At 36.0% G+C, this 22,070-nt stretch overlaps 1 protein-coding gene across 2 annotated transcripts in view; it reads left to right on the top strand.

The window, feature by feature from the left end:
- Nucleotides 1-22,070, top strand: part of KDM4C (lysine demethylase 4C) — a 239,934-nt gene that overhangs the window by 177,232 nt on the left and 40,632 nt on the right. For both annotated transcript variants that reach the window (XM_063295063.1, XM_063295064.1), the window contains 2 exons: nt 3,368-3,423; nt 7,355-7,463. In XM_063295063.1, coding sequence (XP_063151133.1) covers nt 3,368-3,423; nt 7,355-7,463 — 165 coding nt within the window. The remainder of the gene's footprint in view (nt 1-3,367; nt 3,424-7,354; nt 7,464-22,070) is intronic.

Raw genomic sequence — 22,070 nt, 5'->3', positions numbered from 1 at the left:
CTAACTTCTTACATGGTTAGTTTAATCTTACGATTTTGGTAATAACATAATACTAAGAATATAATAATTGTCCAGTTGTAAGATTGAAAAGATCGTTTCTTTTCTGTAGACCCTATTTGTGTTGGGAAGAGCAGAAACAAATATTAAGGATAGTAATATTTAAGGTGAATGGCTCAGTTATCTACAAGTATATAGTCAGGTGTTTGTTTTATTTGATCATCTGTCTGTCATATATGGCACTGTAAAAGAAACCAGCCAGTAGCAAAGGAATATATAAGGCACTCAAGCACAATTGAGCTGTATTAATGTTTAAATATGCAAGCATTCACTGGTCATTTTGTATCATCAGTGCTGATTATTGATTGATTGATTGATTGAATTACATTTTTAAGAGAAAGCTGTGATTGCCAAGCTAATATCCCTCCATGAATTAAATATCATATAAGCAGCACTGTGAAAGGCAATTCTAATTATACAGAGCCATCAAGTTTTAGTATAAATAAATAAATGATGAATGGATCGATGGATGGAGTCCAAAGGCCCTTATATTATTTTTAGAAAGTGTAGATGATATGTAACTAAAAAAATAGCATTATTCTAAGAAGACATATTTCCTCTTAAGAATTATAAGAACCTGGAAGTTATTTTTCTTTCAGGCACATTAAATAGGAACTTGTTTATTATTCATTGTGCATACATGGTTCTTAATAGAGAGATACAGTATGTAAGCAAAAAGACATGACTTTGTATTGAGGAATTTGCAGTGTGGTGACAGAAAATAAAGACAATAAAAGAAAATAAATATGGAAGAGCTATGGAAACAAGAGGTGAATGTGACCAAATGCAGCCATACAGTCTCATAGACCAAAGTCTCATGGAAAAAAATAGTTTTTGAACTGGAAATGGGAAAAACAGAATTCTCAGCATAAAGGGCTGTGATATCTTTTGAGGAGCGGCTTAGAGTAGTAATGATGGTCAAAAGCCAGAAGCAGGGGGATATGTAAGCGTGTGATATCAGGAAGCCCTCAGGAGGCTTCTGGAAGGCCATGTGTGACCAGCAGCTGCCTCGTGAAGGGCCAGGCTGGATATACCTCATCAGTAGCAGGAGGAAGAAAATGGTGAAGGTCAGCTGGGGGCAGCAGGGGCAGCGGAGTGCAGAGTGGCTAAAAGGGCAGACACGGTGGGGAAATAGGTGGGTGGTGGGAGCTGAAGCAGAGGCGAGCGAGCTAGGGCAGGAGAAGTGTGAGGTCCTTGCCTAACAACAGTGTGGGTCGTGGCCTAATGACTGCAACCAGGACTACTGAAACTGCTGTTGCTAAGTGGTGCAGTCATGTGCTGTTTCATTTAGTGATGGAAATTCTAGTCCCAATTAGGGTTGTTAAGTGAGGACTACCTGTAATTGTACTGAAATAAGTTTCATTGAAACGTAGAGGTAGTAGCTAGATTCATGGCATATAAATTTGGAATACTACAACTGAGAATACTACTTATAACTATGGAAACAGCTAATCAAGTCGTATTGTTTCTTCTATGGTAGTTTTCCTAAGAATATATCTTTATATTTAACAGAAAGGTAATTCAGAAACTATTTTCCTGCTTTTTTTAAATAGCTTCTTCATTGACATGTATAATGCTAATGCTGCAATGGTAAACAAACTAAAACAAATCTCAGTGACCCACAAAATGTAGAGTGTCTCCCTCAAGTCTCCCTCATCACTGCATCCAAAGAAAGCAACTAAACTTATTGGACATGCATTAACACATTCCTGTGTTAAATTCTTTCAGTCCTCTTAGCTACTTTGAAATAACATGAAGATACATTATTTATTTATTTTTTCTATTTATTCATTTATTTTATTTATATCAAACAGCTGCTCAAGGAATCTAATATTGACTGGCAAAGAAAAAATTAATTGCTTAGTCATGCATCATACTTCTTTTATGAGAAAGCTTCATACATCTGATATTTAAGCAATATTTAATTAATAGGGAGAAATGTATGTCCTGCATCTGAAAAGAAAAAAATGAGAGGCACCAGGATGGGATGGGGGAGACCTGGCTTGGCAGTACTACATATGAAAAGGATCTTAGTGTTCTAGGGTATCACAAGTTGAACATGAACCATCAGTGTGATTCAGCTGCTAAAAAAAAAAAGAAAAATGCTATTTTGGGAATCCAGATCATGGGAAGTAATTGTCCCATTCTATCCTACTTTGGTCAAGTCCCACTTGGATGCTATCTCAGTTCTGGGTACTACAGTCTAAAAAAGAACATTGCAAATTGAAACAAGTTCAAAGGAAGGCTACCAAGATGGTGAGGGGTTTGAAAACCTAGTCCTATGAGTAATGGTGAAAGGAATGGGGGTGTTTAACCTGTAGCAGAGAAGACTGAGGGAGATACGATGGCTGTCTTAAGACATCTAAAGGGTGGTCATATAGTGGAGAAAGGTGACTTGTCGAATGAAGCTACAGGGAAGTAGATTCAGGGTAAACATTAGAAGGAATTTCCTGATGGTAAGAGTTGGCAACCAGAGGAATAGGTTGTATTCTTCACTGGACGTTTTCCACCGGAGGCTGCATAGCTGTCCATCCAAAATGCTTTAGCAGATCTAAGTGTACTTTTCATATATTATAACATTTAGTGAAAGTTGTACAAATTCTGTTTCCAGAATGTCATGTGATTTCTCTACTTCCATCAACTTTTTAGAGGGATCCAATTAAACTTATTTATTTATTTATCAAATTTGTCACCGCCCATCCACTCCCACCAGAGGGACTCTGGGCGGTTTACAACAATATAATCCAAAAAAAAATAAATATATAATAAAATTCCAATATAAAATACACTATAAAACAATTTCACAAAGCTACTAAATATAAATAAAATCCAGATGGCTGTGGTCTCATTCAGTCATTGCGTAGGAGGGGCACTTCAAGGCACTAGCCAGCCCCAAGTATGACTATTCATCTCCCTGCCCCAAGCCCGGTGGCAGAGCCAGGTCTTCGAATTCCTCCGGAAGGCTAGGAGCGATGGGGCTGACCTCACCTCTGGGGGCAAGATGTTCCAAAGGGCAGGCGCTACTGCAGAGAAGGCCTGCCTCCTAGACCCCGCCAGATGGAATTCTCTTTATTGATGGGGTCCATAGCATGCCCTCTCTGCATAATCGGGTGGGACGGGCTGATGTAGTGGGGAAGAAGTGGTTCCTCAGGTAGATAGATACCAATATACCAATATATTGTTATCTCAATAAAAACACTGAAGAGCCATTAAAACATTATTTATACCTTACAAGCAATTGTATAAAGTTTATTGCAGTTTAAGGTTAATTCTCTCCTTTTCTTTTCTTTTCTTTTTCTTTTCTTTTCAGGAATGTTGTCTCTGTAAATTGAGAGGTGGAGCACTCAAACAAACTACTGACAAAAAGTAAGTGACTTATCCAATATAAACAAGCTCACTCTGTTTCATCTTTGTTATTTTATCAACAATACTGAATTTTGAAAACAAGTATTACCAGCGGTTCATCTAGTGCATGGGAGGGCAATCTCTGGACCTCCAAATGGTGTTGAATTAAATGCTGGCTGGGATTGCTGGGAGATATAATTCAGCAGCATCTGCAAGTTATATTAGTGTAATTTGCTCTCTTTGGCAGGCACTGTTTTCACTAGAATTCAAAGACTGGTTTTTAAAACAGGGTCATTGTGGCATAAGAATCTCCAGTCATTTTCAGTTCCCAACAATGAGAATTGGGACACCATGTTAATGAAGAAATATTTACAGATTATAGCGATGACAAACATTACAGGTAGTTCTCGACTTATGACCACAATAGGGACCGGAATTTCCGTCGCCCAGCGATGTGGTCGTAAAGCACAATGTCATGTGACCGTATCACGACGGCAATCCTGGGCAGTCCCGGTTGCCACTGTAATCCCAAGATGCACGGGTTGTTAAGCAGGAAGAGGCAGGATTCCTGGTAATAGCATGGGGCTGCCGTGGAAGGGTGGGAGAGGCCTGGGAAGGCCAGCGCAGGCCACGCACAAGTTGGGGAGGGGGGTACTGCGGTGCAGCATGAGCTAAGGAAGCCTGGGGAAAGAATACACTGCAGCTCGGGCTTCTTGGCACGCCGCGGCTCTGGGGCTTTTTGCAGCTCCAGAGCTGCGGCATACCAGGAAGCCCCTTTGTACCTTGCTGCTGGACTGGGGCTGGGTTTTGCATGGTGCAAAGGGGCTTCCTGGCGCTCTGTGGTTCTGGGGCTGCAAAAAGCAAAAATTCCCACAGCCATGGCATGCGAGGAAGCCCCTTTGTGCTGTATGAGGCCCAACCTCAGCCCAGCCCGGCAGCATGGTATAAAGGCGCTGTGCCCCAGGAAGCCCCAACAGCATGGCACAAAGCCACCATGCTCCAGGAAGACCCAGCCACCCCAGTCCCAGTCACCCTCGCCACCCTGCACTCTAAGGCCTGTGCTGCCGTGCGTTCCACCGGTCCAGCTGAGCTTCTCCATCTTCTTGCTCCCACTGCTGAAGAGGCATGCCTGGCCTGGCCCTTTGCGAGGCAGCTGCTGGCCATGTGAGGCCATCTTCCCCAGGTCTCATGAGGAAACTGCCATGCACGACCTTGGGAAGAAAGCCTCACGTGGCCAGCAGCTGCCTTGTGAAGGGCCAGGCTGGGCATGCTTGGTTAGCAGCAGGAGCAAGAAAACATAGGGCATAAACAAGTTGGTGTTGCTTAATTCTAGACCTGCTTGTAATAAGACCATGCTTATCTGTGATTTAATCATGGAGGAGAGGGTGGACTTGGAAACCTGGTTCAGTGAAGGTTCAGTTGTTCCTCAGTCCAGGTTATGCCCAACCAGCTTTCAAGTGTTATACCAGTTGCATCTCCAGGGCCAAGAAACAGGTTTGGAAGATAACTTGATCATTCTTGATAGGTGTCTCCTCCTTGCAACATTCATGAAGCATGTGCAAGGTGGCAGGTTTTCTCTGTGGTGACCCCTTTTTTATGGAACACTCTACTCCTGGAGATGAGTGTGGCCCCATCTACAAGTATTTACAAAACAGGGCAAACAGCACTGCTCCAGTGAGCATTTGCCCTTAGGTGAATGGTGAATGGTGCCTTTGGCATACTAGGTTTTTATTGTTAATTTCTATGATTTATGATTTCTATGTGTTTTAATACTTTTTTTTACACTGTTGTATCCCACCCAGGGTCCATTTGGATTGGGCAGGCTACAAATATTCTAAAAATACTATTAAAATACAGTTAAAAATAAAAGTTACCGGATATCTTAATTTTATCTCCAGGCTGCTGATTGGCTTTGAATGCTGACAGATTTCAGCCTCCATGCTCTGAGAGTGGGGTCAGGGTCAGCCCAGGGTTTCATGACCTCCATGGCAATAATGGACTTACCCACATCATCAGGGGCCTAACGTACATGAGTGGCAACACTTTGCATCTAGCCCTCATTTTGTAGCAGTGAGAGTGTAATCTGGAGACATTGCTATTCTTTTTGTCATGGTTGGGTCACTTCCTGGTCACTTGTTGACACTATTGACCTCCACGGGGAGGAGAGGACCTGCCACAGGTATCATATGGATCTTGTTCCTTTTTTGTAGGTCCCTGGTAGTTTCCCATCCATCTATCAGGCAGATCAGTCAGGTGCTTATTCACCCCTGGAATACTGAGGTGGTGAAAATTCTTGACAGGCTTGCTCCTGAGTGGCCTCTCTCAATACATCAATCTTAGGAAGCTCCTTGGTTTATTGAGGAACACTGGGAGTGTGTTCATATCAGAAGAGATATCTGGAGTGATGCTAGTGAAAGACAAGGAACAAGTATAACTGATCATGTGTACAAGGCCAAGTTTGGACCTAAACTATAGCAGCAAATGTGGTGGACCTATACTTGTGAGACATCAATATTTTTTAGCATTTCCTGTATCACATCTTTGAATTACCATCCAACAACTTCCTTGTGGGAATGCTTGGAAGAACTCCCCAAAGGCCACTGTGAACTTTGTGCTAAAATTGTTCATATATACTAGGAGTTGGATGCTGAAATAGTCAAGGGTGAGACGTTGTGAAGTGATCTGGGGTTTGTGTGAATCTGTAATCTCTGAGAAATTGTTCAGGTTTTTCTGTGAGATGAGCTCTGCCATCTCTGTGCTTGATCCATGTGAAAGCTGTCAGTGTGGGGACAATGGACTGGATGTGTGCAATTTAGAATGTTTATTTGAAGGAGAGTTGACACCTTGAAAGAGATAGTGACATGCCTACTAGGAGGCCAATCCTTGGTTCATATTTTTGGACAACAACCAACCTATTCCCAACTTTTGCTAAATGAGAAATGGTAAGACAGCGGTTACAGAGGGACCTGGGTGAAATCAGATTTTCTGGACACCTTTCACAGTTCAGACCCAACCATGGACATTGGTCATCCTTGTAGTTGATTTGAATCAGGACTTAGATTGGGGGAGAGTGCCCTGGTTGCGCTTCATCTCTCAGTCTTATTCAATACCATTGATTATGATATCTTTTTGGCTCACCTGCAGAGCTTGAAAGTTGGCACTGTTTTGCAGTGGTTTCACTTATTTCTGACTGGAGTGTTGCTTGGGAAGAAAGGCACCCCGGGGCACTTCTCCATTTTTTTCAATATCTACATGAAACTACTGGAAGTAGTCATACATTTGTTTGAAATGAGTATCATCACTATCCTGATGATACCCAGCTGTATATATTCACCCTAGGAAATATGATAGAAGTTCTGACTTCAGTGTCTGGAAATTGTGAGCTGATTTTAGCTGAAAATGGTTGTGCTAATGTTTGGGGATCAACATATTTAGGTAGAAATAATGCACATTGCAGCCATTCTTAAATCAAACAATTCTCATAATATAATTAATATAATCACAACTTCTCAGTTCTGGAGAATTCTGTACCTGACACACTTCCTATAAAAGCAATGGTTATCATGTTTGAAGATGATATAACTATCCACTGCTTTAAATTAATTAAAAGCATTAATATCACCTCAATACAATCAGTTTTTTTAAACTAAATTTGAATTAAGTTTCAAAAAAGGCATAATTGAGTACTGCTGGAAATAATCATATGGAGAAAAAAAGAAAAAGCTAAATTGAATACATTACTTTTATTTGATGTGTCTACCTGAAGGTCATGTTTAAAAATGAATTCAACATTTTAAGATATTTAAAACCATGATCTTGATGAGTTCAATTTACATGCTATAAAGTTTTGGAAATGCTGTGCAAAAATAATACATGAATTTTTGTGTTAAAAGTTTTTAATGTTAGTATTTATTTTGTGTTTGTGTGTTTGTACTTTACTGTAATTTTATAGGTGGGCTCATGTCATGTGTGCAATTGCTATTCCTGAAGTCAGATTTGTTAACGTCACAGAGAGAACACCAATAGACACGAGCAGGATACCGTTGCAGAGATTGAAGCTGGTGAGCAATAATCTAAACTTTCATTCTAATATATAATTTATGGTCCTAAGACTGAAATGCATAGCAAATTTTACAGATTGTTATATAACCAATACATGCATCACACATTGGTGTATTTTCAATAAACATGACATTTGCCTAGCAGTTGCAAAATGAAAGCATATACACTCACCTGCAAGATTATAACATCTCGGGGTTTAGAGGTTTTTTTTATTATTAGGGTTTTACTCTTCCTTTTATTTATTTATTTTGGTCCACTGCCAGCTATAAAGCCCCAAAATTTCTAAAATACTGTAGGTAAGTTGAAGTATTTAGACAGAGGAAGAGTTTTTCTACCAATTATTACAGAATTTAATTTTGTTTTTTCTGATAAATTTGCTGTTTGTATATCACAAATTTCTGCCTCAGCAAGCATCAGAGTGACAAGTGTTGTTTGGGAAAATTCCTGATGATACTATAAGAGCCAATGTGGGAAGTTAGTTAATGCATGGACAGGAGATGAGAGAGAGAGCAATCGGGCGGGATCACATCAACAGCGTTTGAAAAAATTCATGCGGTATAGGTATTTCTATGCCAATGCTAGAAGTCTTAGAGCCAAAATGAGAAAATTAGAATACTAATTGCAAACTAAAACATAGATAGAGTAGATTTAACTGAAACCTTGTAGAACAATTAGATATGGTTATTCCTGGATACAAACTGTAGAAAGGCCAGGTAAGGGGTTGGGTGAGGGTCTTGCTTTTTATAAAATATGATGTACTGGAAGATTAGATTCTTCTAAGAATAATTGTTGTGGCAACCTCTTGCCACAAATAGAGATAGGCTGTTGCCACCTGATCAAAATTCTGAAAATGATCTTGAGATGGTGAAAGGCATCAGGCATGCAAAGGAAAAAATGTGGTAATGCTCAGCCCATGACAAAGAAATCAGATCTCTAGATAACCATGTAATTAAACCATAGAGCAGAGGGGAGGCAACTCTAGATTTACCTATATGATAACCATGGTTTATAAGCATTGTGGAACCAATGGGATACAATAAGTGGAAAACTGTTGATTCTCCATAGTCATGTTTGACTACAAAAGGGAAAATTCTCAAAATTGAAGGGACTGATGAAAACTATACTGACAGGAAATATCAAGAGGATCAAATCTGCATATGTTTAGAGTTTATTTAAAACCATAAGAATTGAGACTTACCCAGAATTGTCCAACAGATCTGGACAATTTCCATCCATTCTTTAACCTTCCCTTTTTGGGAAAGGTTGTTGAGAAGGTGGTTGACTTACAGCTCAAGTGGGCCCAGAAAGCCCAGGAAGAAGCTTCCCCCCTTTCAGTCATGATTGAGGCCTGGCCCTGGCACTGAGACAGCACTGATTGCATTTTTCAATGTCCTTTGATGGCCTTGGGATGGGAGCAGTACATCCATCCTGGCCCTCCTTGATCTCTCAGCGGCCTTTGATACCCTTGATCTTGTATCCTTCTGGGCCAGATCAAGGGATTAGGAGTTTGAGGCTTTGTAATACAGTGGTTCTCCTTCTTTCTCCATGGCCAGTAACAGTCAGTGTTGGTGGTGGGGAGATGTCAAGCCAGAGGTCCCTTGCTTTGTGGGATGCCTCAGGCCTCTACTTTCTCCTCATTTCTATTTAACATCTAAATGAAGCTGCTGGGAGGAGGTCATCTGTTGTCATGGGGTGTGACATCATCAGTATGATACATGTCTGCCATGGGCTGACCAAGCAGTGCCACTGAAGTCCTTTCTTGGTTCCTGGATGCTGTGGAGTTTGAATGGGGGAGAACAGGCTTTGGCTCAACCCTGGCAAGACTGAGTGGCTGCAGATTTTTAAGTCTCATGGCTCTATAAATTTTCCATGTTTAACTTTGACTGGGAGTGCTCTTCCCCAGTCAGAGCCATTGTGCAATATGGGGGTCCTCCTGGATTCATAGCTCCTGCTCAAAGAGCAGGTGGCAGCTGTGGCTAGGGGGGCCTTTACACTATTTGTCGTGTGTGCCACTTGTGCCCATTCCTGGACTAGAGTCCTTGCTCACAGTGAAATCATGCCTTCTCTGTGGCTGTGCCTGTCCTGTGGAACAGCATCCCCTGGGAGATCTGGACGGCCTGCGTAAGGCTCTGAAGATCTGGCTGTTCCACCAAGCATTTGGGCTAGGAAATTAGGCAAGCTCTGGTGGTGATGTGGCTTTTTGTTTTGGGGGTTGTTTTAACCAGGTTGTCATGGGTTATATATTGTTGTGGTGATTGTACATCACCCAGAGTCACTGCTGTGGGATGGGCGACTCTATAAATAATTTAAATAAAGAAATAAATTCCACAATGTAAGAAGTCCAGAAAGAGTTCAGAATGGCTATCCAGCAGATTCTATCTAAAAAGCTTCCTTCAGGAAATGCCAAAGCTGTCCTAATGAGGAGAATAAACTTGCAGAAAATATGTATGTAATAAGGAATTATAGAAGCCCAGAGGAAAACATTAAGGGAAACAATAAAAACTTTAAATATATTTGAAGCTGAAAAGCAGCCAGAGATGTGGTTGGGCTGTTAGGCAACGAAATAAGGAAATGGAAGGTCAAGAAAGAGCTGGAGATTGCTGAGAAACTGAATAAATTCTTTGCATCTGTCATTGCTACGGAAGGTATAGGAGAGATACCTGAACCTATATTGACTTTCTCAGAATGGAAAACAGATCTAAAGCAACCCAAGATAACAAGAGAATATATTCTAGGACATCTTTTTAAGGACCAGAATGTAAGACTGATGAATGCCTAGCAAAATAATGTAGCAAAACTGAGCAGATTGGGCTGACTGCCAGATGATTAGAAGTCATCCAGTGTGACTTTAGTGTGACTGGAGAGACAGGAAATTTGGCTGTTCTTTTTGGTTTTTGGTTTTTCATGAGACATTTTATGTGCTAACATTGTTTATTGTGGTTATTTAGACATATTGTGATTCTCCTGTAATCTGCCTGGTAAGACTTTATGTTCTAACAATACTAGTAAAAAGTGTAGCAGACAATAAATATGTGATGGATTTATTGAAACACTTTTCAGTTGCTACTTGAACCTCTGAGTGAGCAAAGTACAGTACAAAAATTAATCCTCTCTCAGGGCATTTCAGTTGGGGCTGTGCTTCAGTTCTGGAGATCAGTAGTGTTTGGATTGTAAGATAAAGATTAAATAATGAGATTATCTGGACAACATATTCTTTCCCTCAGATAAAGATTTTTTGAAACTCAAATGGACCGTAGCATATCAGTATGTATATTGCTTCTTGCTTATTTCATGTATGAATTTATTTTTGAGGCACAAGTCTACCACAGCTGAAAACAAGGAAATTGCCAGCAGTTGCTCAAGTCATGAGCACAGATGTTTATTATACACATGAAGTATCTGGTTAGCTCACAAACAGCACGAAGAATATTTTATTTTTAAAAATAGCTAATGTTTTCACTCCCCTCAGGGAAAAAGGGTAAAAACAGCTTTTATTTACTCAAGCAATGAACTGTTCATATGCTTTGGACTTTCACATTGTCACCATTAAGCTTCATAAAATTCCAGATGTTCTGAGTAAAATTTTGTATATGTATAAAAAATGAAAAGCCCAGTTAAAATACTGGCTAAGTACAATTCAACAATAGTTTAATTATGCAATTCAGAGCCGGTTCCCCTTCCAGAAATTTTTTTTTGGGGAGGAAAAAAACACTGAAAAAAATAATTATGCAGAACTGTATTGTGAAGGTTTTCATTTTCCCATTTTTGCACAGTACCATTCTTCTCTAATATGCTATTACTGAAAAACAGGAAGTAACTTAAAGACTGGTTTTACTTTTTAATAATAATTGTAAAGCTGACGTAAGAGGCTGATGGCCAAATGCAATCCTATTAAATCTTGGATGAAGAGCTCAGAAGCTTCCAAAAGTTGTTACTAAATTTTAATTTCAATGCAACTGAGGTAAGATGTTATTAAATCATGCCTGGAGAATAATCATATTAACTATATTTAATTTTTATTAAATGGAAAGGGGAGGAAATTTAGTTTTTTGTCCTGCCCTGCCCTCCGCGTTTTGCACCTTAGCATGCTTCTCAAAGGCCATCTTTGGTCTGGATAAAAAAATAGTCTCCTGCTGCAAAGCATTAGGATGAAGATGTAGCCAGTTGTGGCAACACAGAATGGTAAAAGTGGAATAATGTGCTTATGTATGTATAAAATAACATAAATTATTGTATTATGAGATTAGTGTAACAGTGATTAAAATAAGTGATTAATGCTTGGATGTAAACTTCTGAACTTTATTGTGTTGTCATTAAGTCTTCTTGCTTAAAATTTCTGTTGATTTTCAGCAGGCTGAATGACATGGGGATTAATACTTATCTGTACGATGATTGGCAGTGACTTTTCCTTTTCTTCCACATAGTTTCCTATTATTTTTATGTTTCAGTCATATTTCTCCAAGCAGAGGGGAAATGAGTTTTGAACAGACTGAAGTTGCCTTGGGCTTTTGATTATCTCATATTTATATTTGAGAAGTGAATCCAGTATAAGCATGAGTACTTTCTGAGTGAGGAATACTATTTGGAAAATAAAATTACACAGCAGTGATAGCAAATCTATGAGTTTTTCAGTATGTGGTAAGGTCAAAGTTTTATCTATAGAAATGAATGTGCTTATAAATTTGTACGTATAAGGAAAATAAGCCTGAAAACCAAAGATCATCATTTTGATCCTTGAAAAAAGTGATCCATTTTAAAAACACAATTACTCTAGTTTGCCATTTTTTTAATGGAACTGTGGGCATAGTTGTGCTAAGGATGTACATGTTTTTACCCACTTTTTAAATAAAATCTAAAAACAGAAGTAAACAAATTTGGCCATTATCTTGGGTTTAATTTTACAAGAAAATGATTAAGTACAAAGTTTGGAATAGCTACACCTTTTTTTCTAGCAGTGTACCAATATTTGACACTGATACACTACATTGTTGTCATGCAATTCCTGGAATATAAGCAACTATTGATTAACTTTCAGCATTTCAAAAATATTGCTGCAGGCAGTAATATGAAGGAAAGTCATTATACTGAACATTAACTTACACATTGACTATCTGACTTCCATATATTTTCTGTTTTGGAATAATACTCAGAATTGTTGAACCATATTTCTACAGTGTTTCAAAAGTAATATTAAAATACTTTGATGAACAATGAATGCTTGCATTTTTCAGTTAGAATGTTGTTAAAATACAGTTAGTAGACTAACAATTCACAAGAGGGTTTTTTGCAGGTTAATAATGTATGGTTGCATTAAAATGATGCTAATACACAGAATATATTTTATCATACAACTTTTTGTGGCTCTGATTTTAATAGTGTAAAAATGAATGAGACAAGTCATCTGCTTATTGTCAAAATTATATGTTGCCGTAAATTGATTTTGCTGTGGTTAATTTTGTATGCAAGTAATATAGCTATAAAATATTTTCTATAAGATGTATATTGGACTGGTATACATAGAAATCTTTTAAAATCCCAAAATGTATGAAAGTGAATTGTAGAATGTATATTTAGCATTATTCTTCCTGAATACAGACTTACATGCTTAAAATTATATTTGTCAGGAAACCAGGCTAGGAGCCACGCTGAGCCAGTAATTCAACTCTAGTTCTTTATTCTCACCTTATAAGCAGAATCTTGCCAGACTAAGACTAATCACTAACCTAAGGGAAAATAACCCAGAAAGGGCTCTAGGGTGCAGCTACCCTGAACCTCTTAACCTTCCCATCAACAGAACCCGGGCTGCGAAGTCTCTTATCAGTCTGGAATGTGTTCTCTCCTTGGGAACCAGCAGCAGCACTGGAATCCACCACAATATTTTTGAGGAAAAAAAAAATCCATCAAAACTATTCAAGACTATAAATGCTGGAAAAATATTAAATCCATTCCACAAACCTGTTAAGAACACATTATTTTTACAATATGTACATATTAGAACAAATTTACAGACATTTATGTATATAGATCAATTATTAAACAATGTTTTGATGTCTATAGCAGAGTAAATGAAATTTTCTTATATCACTGTTTGAGATATAAGTTGTTTACAAAGAGTTAAATCTCAGCTTTTTTCATATCCATAAATAATTTGGTCGGTGATACATATAAACATCACTTACAAATATCACTGTGAGCATAAAAGTCTGTATTCATGAAGAATAATTCTAAACGTAAACTCTAATAATTTACTTTCATACATTGCGAGTACTTAACAATATGTATCATATTTGTTTTAAACAATTTATTTTTTTATTTTAAAATTATTTTAATTTTTTAAAATTAAATTTAATGTTAAATTATTTTATATGAAAATTAAGTCATTTCTTTAATAAATTAATAATGAAACATTTATCATAAAGATATAGCTACAGTTTTACATATCATGTCCTTACTCTGTCAAATATGCATTAACCCAAGATTTAACAGACCTCAGTTTAGTGCATTTCAGATGTAACAGACTGAGTCTTTTCATTCTGTGCATGCTTTAAATCCCATTCACAGTTTTGCACATGTGTAAAATATGTATGCTTAAAATCTCATTTGAATTCAACAGATGTTCCTTTCCTTCCTATTGAGGGTTCACTGTAATGGATATCCATTATGGAAGCCCATAGAAAATATAAACAAGCTCTGAGAAGCAAGGGGTGCAAAAATGAAATGGTTGCAGCAGCAACTTGGCTAATGTTATATTGCTTTTATTCCTAACAATTCCTTGATGTTATTTACATGATATTTTATTAACCATATCCAATAATGCAGCAGTATTGTGTCTGTTGATGTAGTAAGTACAAATCATATTTAATTCCAGACAGGATACTCTTTTATAATCACAGGACTGCTTGTGTTTTCCTCAAAACAAGGAATATTGCTGAATATGATACCCAGAGTGAATTAATTGTAGCTCATTATTCTTAGAAAACAGTGACTAACATTTTAATTTGCTGACTGCATATTTTTACTAGTTCAGTATTATTTTTTCTATAATATGTATATAATGTAAAACATATTACATATTCTTATCAAATAGATTACACAATAGTAATGTAATATTCTACCAATTAATTTTCACCCAGCTGACTTTGTGCCTGAGGCAGTACTAGAACTCATGGCGTCCCAGTTTCTAGCCTGATGCCTTAACTGCTACACCAGACTGGCTCTCAACAAATAAACACTGGTAATAACACATTTATTAAATACGGCAGTATAGCAAGTTATTAGCTAGTAAGGTAGAATAAAAATTGAAAGTGTTGTTGAATAAACCGATTCAGGCCCTTTTGTTATAGCAAGCTGAAAGGCTCAATGCATACATTTAAATGGGGTTTAATTTTAGTGTTTAAGTTTACTGCTAAGCAAAATACATGTATAGGCTTCGCTATGTGGGTTTTTTAGGCAGTCATGAAATTCTATATTCTAAAATCCACTATTAAGTCTGCCTTTTGTTTTCAACTCTAGCTAAAGTGCAAGTTCAGTTGATAGAGAAGCCAAAACAGGATGAATCCTTTCCCTCTAAATTATTTTGTTTAATAATAAAATATCTAAAAAAGTGGAGTTCTAGACTGACTATATTTTTAATGAGGTAATGAGCTTCCTGAGTGAAGTAGTCTATGCTTTGTCTCATTTCTGAAATGATGAATTGACAATGTCAAAATGTGCCGCACACTACAGGGAAATAGTTTTCCTGTGCAAGTTTCTCATTCTTTATGAGAGCCACAGCACTGTCATAACTTACTATGCAGGAGTCATTTTGTAGGATTTATTTGAAAGAATGTCATTTTTTGATATGTTTAGAGATTCCTGACCCATATTTAATGCTCAAAACTCTAAGTGTTCCAAAATGTAATAAATCAGCTTCTGATTTTTTAATAAAAATCAACAAACCACATATCTTTCTAAGCTGCCTTCCTCTTAGAAAATTATGTTTATATCACAGTTTTCCATCAGAAAGATACTATCACAGTTGGTTTTGTAGATCTTTCAATTTTACATGCCTTTATTCAAAAATATGTATTTGAATGGCAACACTAGGCTGTATTTGCATAAAGCAACATTTGAATTCCAGTCTGGTGCCCATTGGCTGGTGTGTAAAGCTGCAATCTTATGTACTTTTTTGGGAATAAACTACATTGAGCACAGAGCATCACAATTTAATAATTGGATACAAAGACAGAGCAAGAATCAGATTAAATCTTTATTAGCTGTGGTAAACATAAAAGAAATAATGTGAAAAGAAATATCAAGAGTAAATACTGTTACAAAAGGTAAGCATACATTAAATGTCCAAATGAGATATTATCCCCCCAAATTTTGAAAGCTAAATTGCTTACAATAAGCCATGAATGAAATTCCCTCTCATAAAAATTATATCCCCTTATTTGAGTGTTATAGTAGAACATAGTGTGAGGGAGATAACATGTTTCAAAATATCAAAAAAGAATCTTTGACACTGAGTAGACCAAATACATTTTGAATGCTTTCTCAGTGGCCTCAAATGTTAATTCATCATGAACACCCACAATCAATACAGATTGTTGAAATAAAATGTTAGAAATAACCCTAATACTCACCATACTACCAGTTAATACATTTAGTATGCTTAATAATGTAAATAAAAATATATCAAATGAGAGCAAGAAAGTAAATATAAAGGGAAATATTACAAATGATCACTTGAATTATTTTGCCAAAGTGATAACACTGCAAGTACATGCACCACACTATGATTTAAAGTGGATAGAGGAACAGATCACAGTTTGGTAAACAAAGTTCATATTTATATGGTGGAATACCAATCAACATCATCCTTCAGACCGAACGGGTGTAATGGGCAGTAAGAATAACCTTGAGGAACAGGAGAAAGAGCCACAACCAAGGCAACATTCAGAAAAATGAAATTTGAGCCTTAGGCAGAAATGTAATTTGAGAAAGCATCTCAGAAAGACCTTCCCTAATTCTCTTGAAGTTAAAGAAGGGAAGGGGGAGGGGCATTCAGAATTCATCACCTGACGTCCAGCTGAAAAAAGTCAAATCAACCCTAAATTAAACAGTTACGCCTGGTGCATCCCTTTTTAAGAGTTTGTGTTGCAAAATTTTTGATCAAGACTTACATAATTTCAAGAAAGGAGTTAAAAATAAGTTTGATAAAATTTGTGAATTTATCGTATCTTGGGATATATGGAATTGACTGAAGCCTATTAAACAGGGATCAGATTTCACAGTAAAATGACTTAGAAAATATATAATTTATTGAGAATAGCTTGGTTAGATGTATATAGCTCATATTCTTTTCCAGTCAATTTATTAAGGCTAATTGTTGTTCTGTTTTGTTTTTTGAACTTTTTAATTTTATTATGTTTTTTAGAGAAAATATATAAACACAAATAGTATAAAAGAATTATGTACAGATGAGTGAACAAGGGATATAAAATGTCAAGGTTATAGTTTTCTGCTATATCATTAGATATTGATAAATAATTGAATAAAATATATAACTTTAAGTAACTGAAAATCACTACTGAGCTTTAAATAAAGATAAATAGAACCATAGTCAACACAGTATAAATCACCAAATAAAATTATAAGCTATAATAGATTCAGGCAAAACTGTCAATCTGTTCTCCTTTAAATATCCCATAAAATTGAAATATAGACTCTGTACACATAAAAAGCGATATTTTGGATAAGGTACAAACTTCTGTATTGAGTTATAGTCAAGGAAACATTTTCAGTTTGAACTAAATTCTATGTCAGATTTACTTTTATTGTATGAAGTTATTTTGGACATCAAAGCATACTTTGACAGCATGGTTAACTATTGTTCCTATGAGAGAATCAGATAATATTTCCAGGAAGAAGCATATAATATCTTTGTCACAATTAGCATAAGCATATAAAAAGTTAATTTAATATACTTATAGGGAATAAGTGTTTTAATAAAGTTTAATAAGAATATCAGAAGTTAAATTTTTAAGATTTGTTTCATTCTAGCATTAATCATTTTCCAGAATTGTTGAGCTTTACAACATTGCCACCAAATTTGAAAAAATGATCCAACCTGCTCATGACATTTCCAGAAATTTTTAGCAAATGAATTATCCATTTTAGCAATTAAGGTTTAAGTGATATACCAATTATAAAACATCTTGTATCAATTTTCTCTAAGTATGTTATTTGGAGAAAATTTAATATTCTTGTTCCATTGAAATTCCCACTGTTGCATCTCAGTTACTGCATTCGGATTCTGAGTCCATTTAAACATGTAGTCTTTGACTTGCTCAGATTCTAACTCATACTTCAACAACAGTTTATAAACAAGGCCCAACAAACGTTTCAAATTGCCTATTGTCTGATTTTTTAATGCAATCAAGTCTCACAATATCCCTCCTTGTTTCTGCAATTCATTTAGTGCTATGCTACTTATTTGGAGATATTGAAACCAGTTGGGTAGACTAGACCATTGCAAAGTAAGGATCTCAAAAAAGTTCATCTTTGTCCTATTGGTAATTAACTCTTGCAGTCTAAACATGTTGTTAACCTTCTACTGAACACATTTCTTGGTACTTCCTGTTCATAAAAGTAGACACTTAATAATGAAGTGAGAAAAAAATGTTTTGGAAAAGTCAGTTTCATATCCCCCAAATAGTAAAGTACACTGGTGTGACCAGTATTTTCCATGTGTTAGGATTATAGGAAGAATGTCTTTTATCATGGGCCTACTCTGTGATGGCCTCAACTCACTGCAATATTCTGCTCCCTCAAATTAAATGGCCTTTAACATAATGTTCTTCCACAGACCCCTTTGGGGAAGAAATGTTTTTATGCCTGAGTTATAGGTGAATATTTGGTGAGTTTTTATGAGAGGTTTGTTCTTTATTCTACTATGGTTTTATTGTACTGTTTGTAAATCACTAGGAGACTATGATTGAAGCAGCATACAAATTTAAGTATGTGTGTGTGTGTTTGTGTATAAGTGATTTTGAGTGCTATATTACGTACAGAATTCAGAACAAATCCTGACATCCAGTTGACCATACAAATTAGAGGGACAGAAAACTCAGGAGTAAATTACTGGTGCAGGAAAAAGAGGCTCAATGTGAAACAATGATGTTGATTTTTAAACCCCCTTTCCTATGATTGTTTCTATATTTATTTATTAACCACATCATTTATTAACCTGCCATAATCCAGAGACTCTTGGTGGCTTGCCTGTATCCTTATTAAGTATTTTAAAAAGGAACTCAATGACTTCGAAGTTTATGTATAATACAAAGCTAATGCCAGCAAGTTGTACAGCTTGTGGTGTTTGTTTTTTGTATAGTGAGAGATCTTGAGGATGTCTTATTGTTCCAGATGGTCCTCAGATATTTTGATTATAAGCTTCTTCAACATGAGGTTGGAAGAACAAAGCTACTTTGCATAAAGATCTATATGAAGCCAACTTCCGTGCCTTTGGGGTAATAATTGTCCTTTGGGAGTAACTGTAGATATTCTAATACCCCTCATTACTATCTGTAGCTGTGAAATACCTTTTTCCCTCCCCACTTGAATTACAAAGGAAAATACTTTTAAAAGTGACTATGTCAAATAGGTATTAAAATACAATTTCAAAGCTGTTGTTTATGAGTAATTATGTGCTACAATTTTATAGTTTTGCTAGTTTAGTGGCAAATGTGTCACAAATTAAAACAGTTTTGCTATGCTGTGATTGTCTTTCACAGGTTGATATGGCTCACTCAGTTTTGGGCTCCAGTTTTGTGCAGAAGCTTAGTCAGACATGGTAGAATTATATCTCGGAAGATTAAACATTTTTGGGTGTAGTAACAATCCTTTCTTATATATCAGATTCCCATTTGAAAGTAAGAAATAGAACAGTATCATTTCAAAAACCAGGGCTGCAGAAAGGAAGATAAGTCTACCTAATGCATTAATACATGGAACTTTCCTCTTTACAAATGCTAATAATAGAATTATGACTTCTACCATGTGTGTGCCTTTCATTCATATTTCAGATATCTGTATCTGAGCAAATGTAGTACCAGATTAGAATCCTACTGAAGATTAGCAGTTCAGATGATAACTACATAACAGTGGGGCCTGCAGAACTGAAGTCTATTTCTGTTCATTGTGGGAAGAAGCAAACACAGTTAATGAAATTGAAGTTGTCTTAAAATATCTATTAAAGCAGTCAGTCTTTGTTCTATATGTGGCATTGTAAAACAACAAGAGTGTAACACATACACACACACATATATACAAACATAATACACATCCATGGTTACAGTTATGCTGTCTTTTCCCTGCTTTTTGCCCAGTTTATTGAAATAATTCTAGTATGTAATTTCTGTGGGTGAAAGATTTTGAAAAAGTAATATAAATGTTTGCCTGATTATAGCTCATCTTATTATTTAGTTTTTATTTCCAATTCTAGATTACTCAAACCTTTAGCTCTGAACTGTTTTGGAGCAGGAAAAGATGTAGGAACTGGAATTAAAACTGCCGAGCCTGTCAAATATTTGCCGCAGACCTCACAGTGAACAACCATGATTCTTGCTTTAAAAAAGAAAGAATTGTACTGAATCAAATACCAAAATCCAGCAGAAAGAAATTAATTGATCCTTAGTATGTTTTTATTTTTTCTTAAAGCAATCTCAAATATTCCTTTCAATACTTTACTGAATGTTTGTAAGCCATCAAGCAATTGCTACTCATGAATAATGTCTCTTTGGCCTTGTGCAGTTAAACTGCAATGTGATGTTTACACGTGATCATTTATATCTGGGGTCAGGAATTCTTTCAGGGGCGAGCAGTCATTCCACCCCTTCCAAATTAAATGAACAAAAGCTTACAAGACTTGACCAGAAGATGACTTGACCAGAACTTGAAATGTTTTGAAATTTCACAAACTTTAAGAATTTTCAGAGATTACCTGAGATTTGTTTCTGTCTAAAATTCAACAGCAATACTTTTCTTCAGTCTGAAACTATTTTACAAACCAGTTAAGGAAAGAATGTAATTTGTGGTTAACAGTGGCATCTTTATTAACATCTAAGGGCCAATTATGAATGTAGATTTGTCCACAATGTATATGGGAAAAGAGCAGTCTTTACGGAACACAGAAAGCTGAAGCTGATAATCCATGTTTTTTTTACTGCTTCAGGAAAAATGATGGGAGAGGGGAACACACTGTAACTCTAGCCACTATTAATCTGCAAAAAATTTGATTCTGCATCTATATTTTTCTGATTAGCAACAAATATCTTTTATTAAGCCATCCAATGGAATGTAAGGAACAATCCATCCTGCTTATACTATTCCATTTCCACTTGTAGACTCTGTTTACAAGCTCTATGAACTGCAGGTCTGTTCAGAAATAATTGCAATTTAGTTCAATTGGTCTTACTCCTGGCAAAACAGACAGCAAAACAAAACTCCCCCCAAAATAAGACTGCAGCTTTAAATTCCAGGCTGCTTATTTTAAAACCAGGCTCTCAAAAATATAATTTGAATAACAACATTTGAAGCCTTCTCATAACAAATTCAGGTGGCTTCTTGTAATCATCCCCTTAGTGATATTCAAGGAACTGGATATATCTTGTTGCTATTTCAATACATTATTTTATGTTATAATCTTTGTTTTAATATATTGATTCAGGCTATCTATGCTTTCATCTAGGTTTGATATGATTTACATTGAATATATATATATATATATATATATATATATATATATCAATATAAAATAAACTGTAATATAGCTAAATGGCCACGTATTCAATGTGATTTGGATAAAATAGCTATTATTTTCCAGTTAATTTCCTTCTCATTTTCTTTTCTCTTTATTCTCAACCTGTTTAAAAAAATGGAATAACATTTCCCCATGTCTTTGTAAGATAAATGTATGTATCCAAAGCATTTTCCATGCCTCATCTGTCTGGTCACTAAACTGTCAGTAAGCTCATGCCAGAAAGCTATATCGAGAAAATTTACCCAGGCTTTTAATTTTTAGATGTTTTAGTACTTATTTTATTGATAATTTTAATTTAAGTTTTTGACTTTCTATATTTTGTTTTTATATTTAATTAGCCATCTTGAATGTTTCCCAGAGTAGAGATGCAGGGTAAAAAACAAATGAATAAAATACTTTTTTTAATAAAAGGTAAAAACTAAACTGTTACTAAGCTTAGGATCTTACGAAAGAGTTTTGATTTATCATATATATTCAGGTTGTACCAAAGAAGGATTAACATTTTTGAGGCAGTGGATTCTTTTATTTTAGGTTCAGCATTTATCATACAAATAAAATATGAATATTTTGAAGAGACAATTAAAGAATAAGGCAAACGTATTTTCTTTCTTAAAAGAAAATACTATGAAATAATTATAATACTGTTTAATTTTTAGTGCTTTTGCAAAACAGAAGTGCTTGAAGACCCTATTGGATTAATATTATAATGATAATGTCTGGCATTTGTGTATGATTTGAGTATTTTGTAGTAGAAATCCAGGAAGTTCAGAGTCCAGAAGGTTAGTACCAGGAGATAGTTGCTCAT

Source organism: Candoia aspera, chromosome 2, assembly GCF_035149785.1.
Source record: "Candoia aspera isolate rCanAsp1 chromosome 2, rCanAsp1.hap2, whole genome shotgun sequence".
Classification (NCBI taxonomy): domain Eukaryota; kingdom Metazoa; phylum Chordata; class Lepidosauria; order Squamata; family Boidae; genus Candoia; species Candoia aspera.
This window is presented reverse-complemented; position numbering and strand designations above follow the sequence as displayed.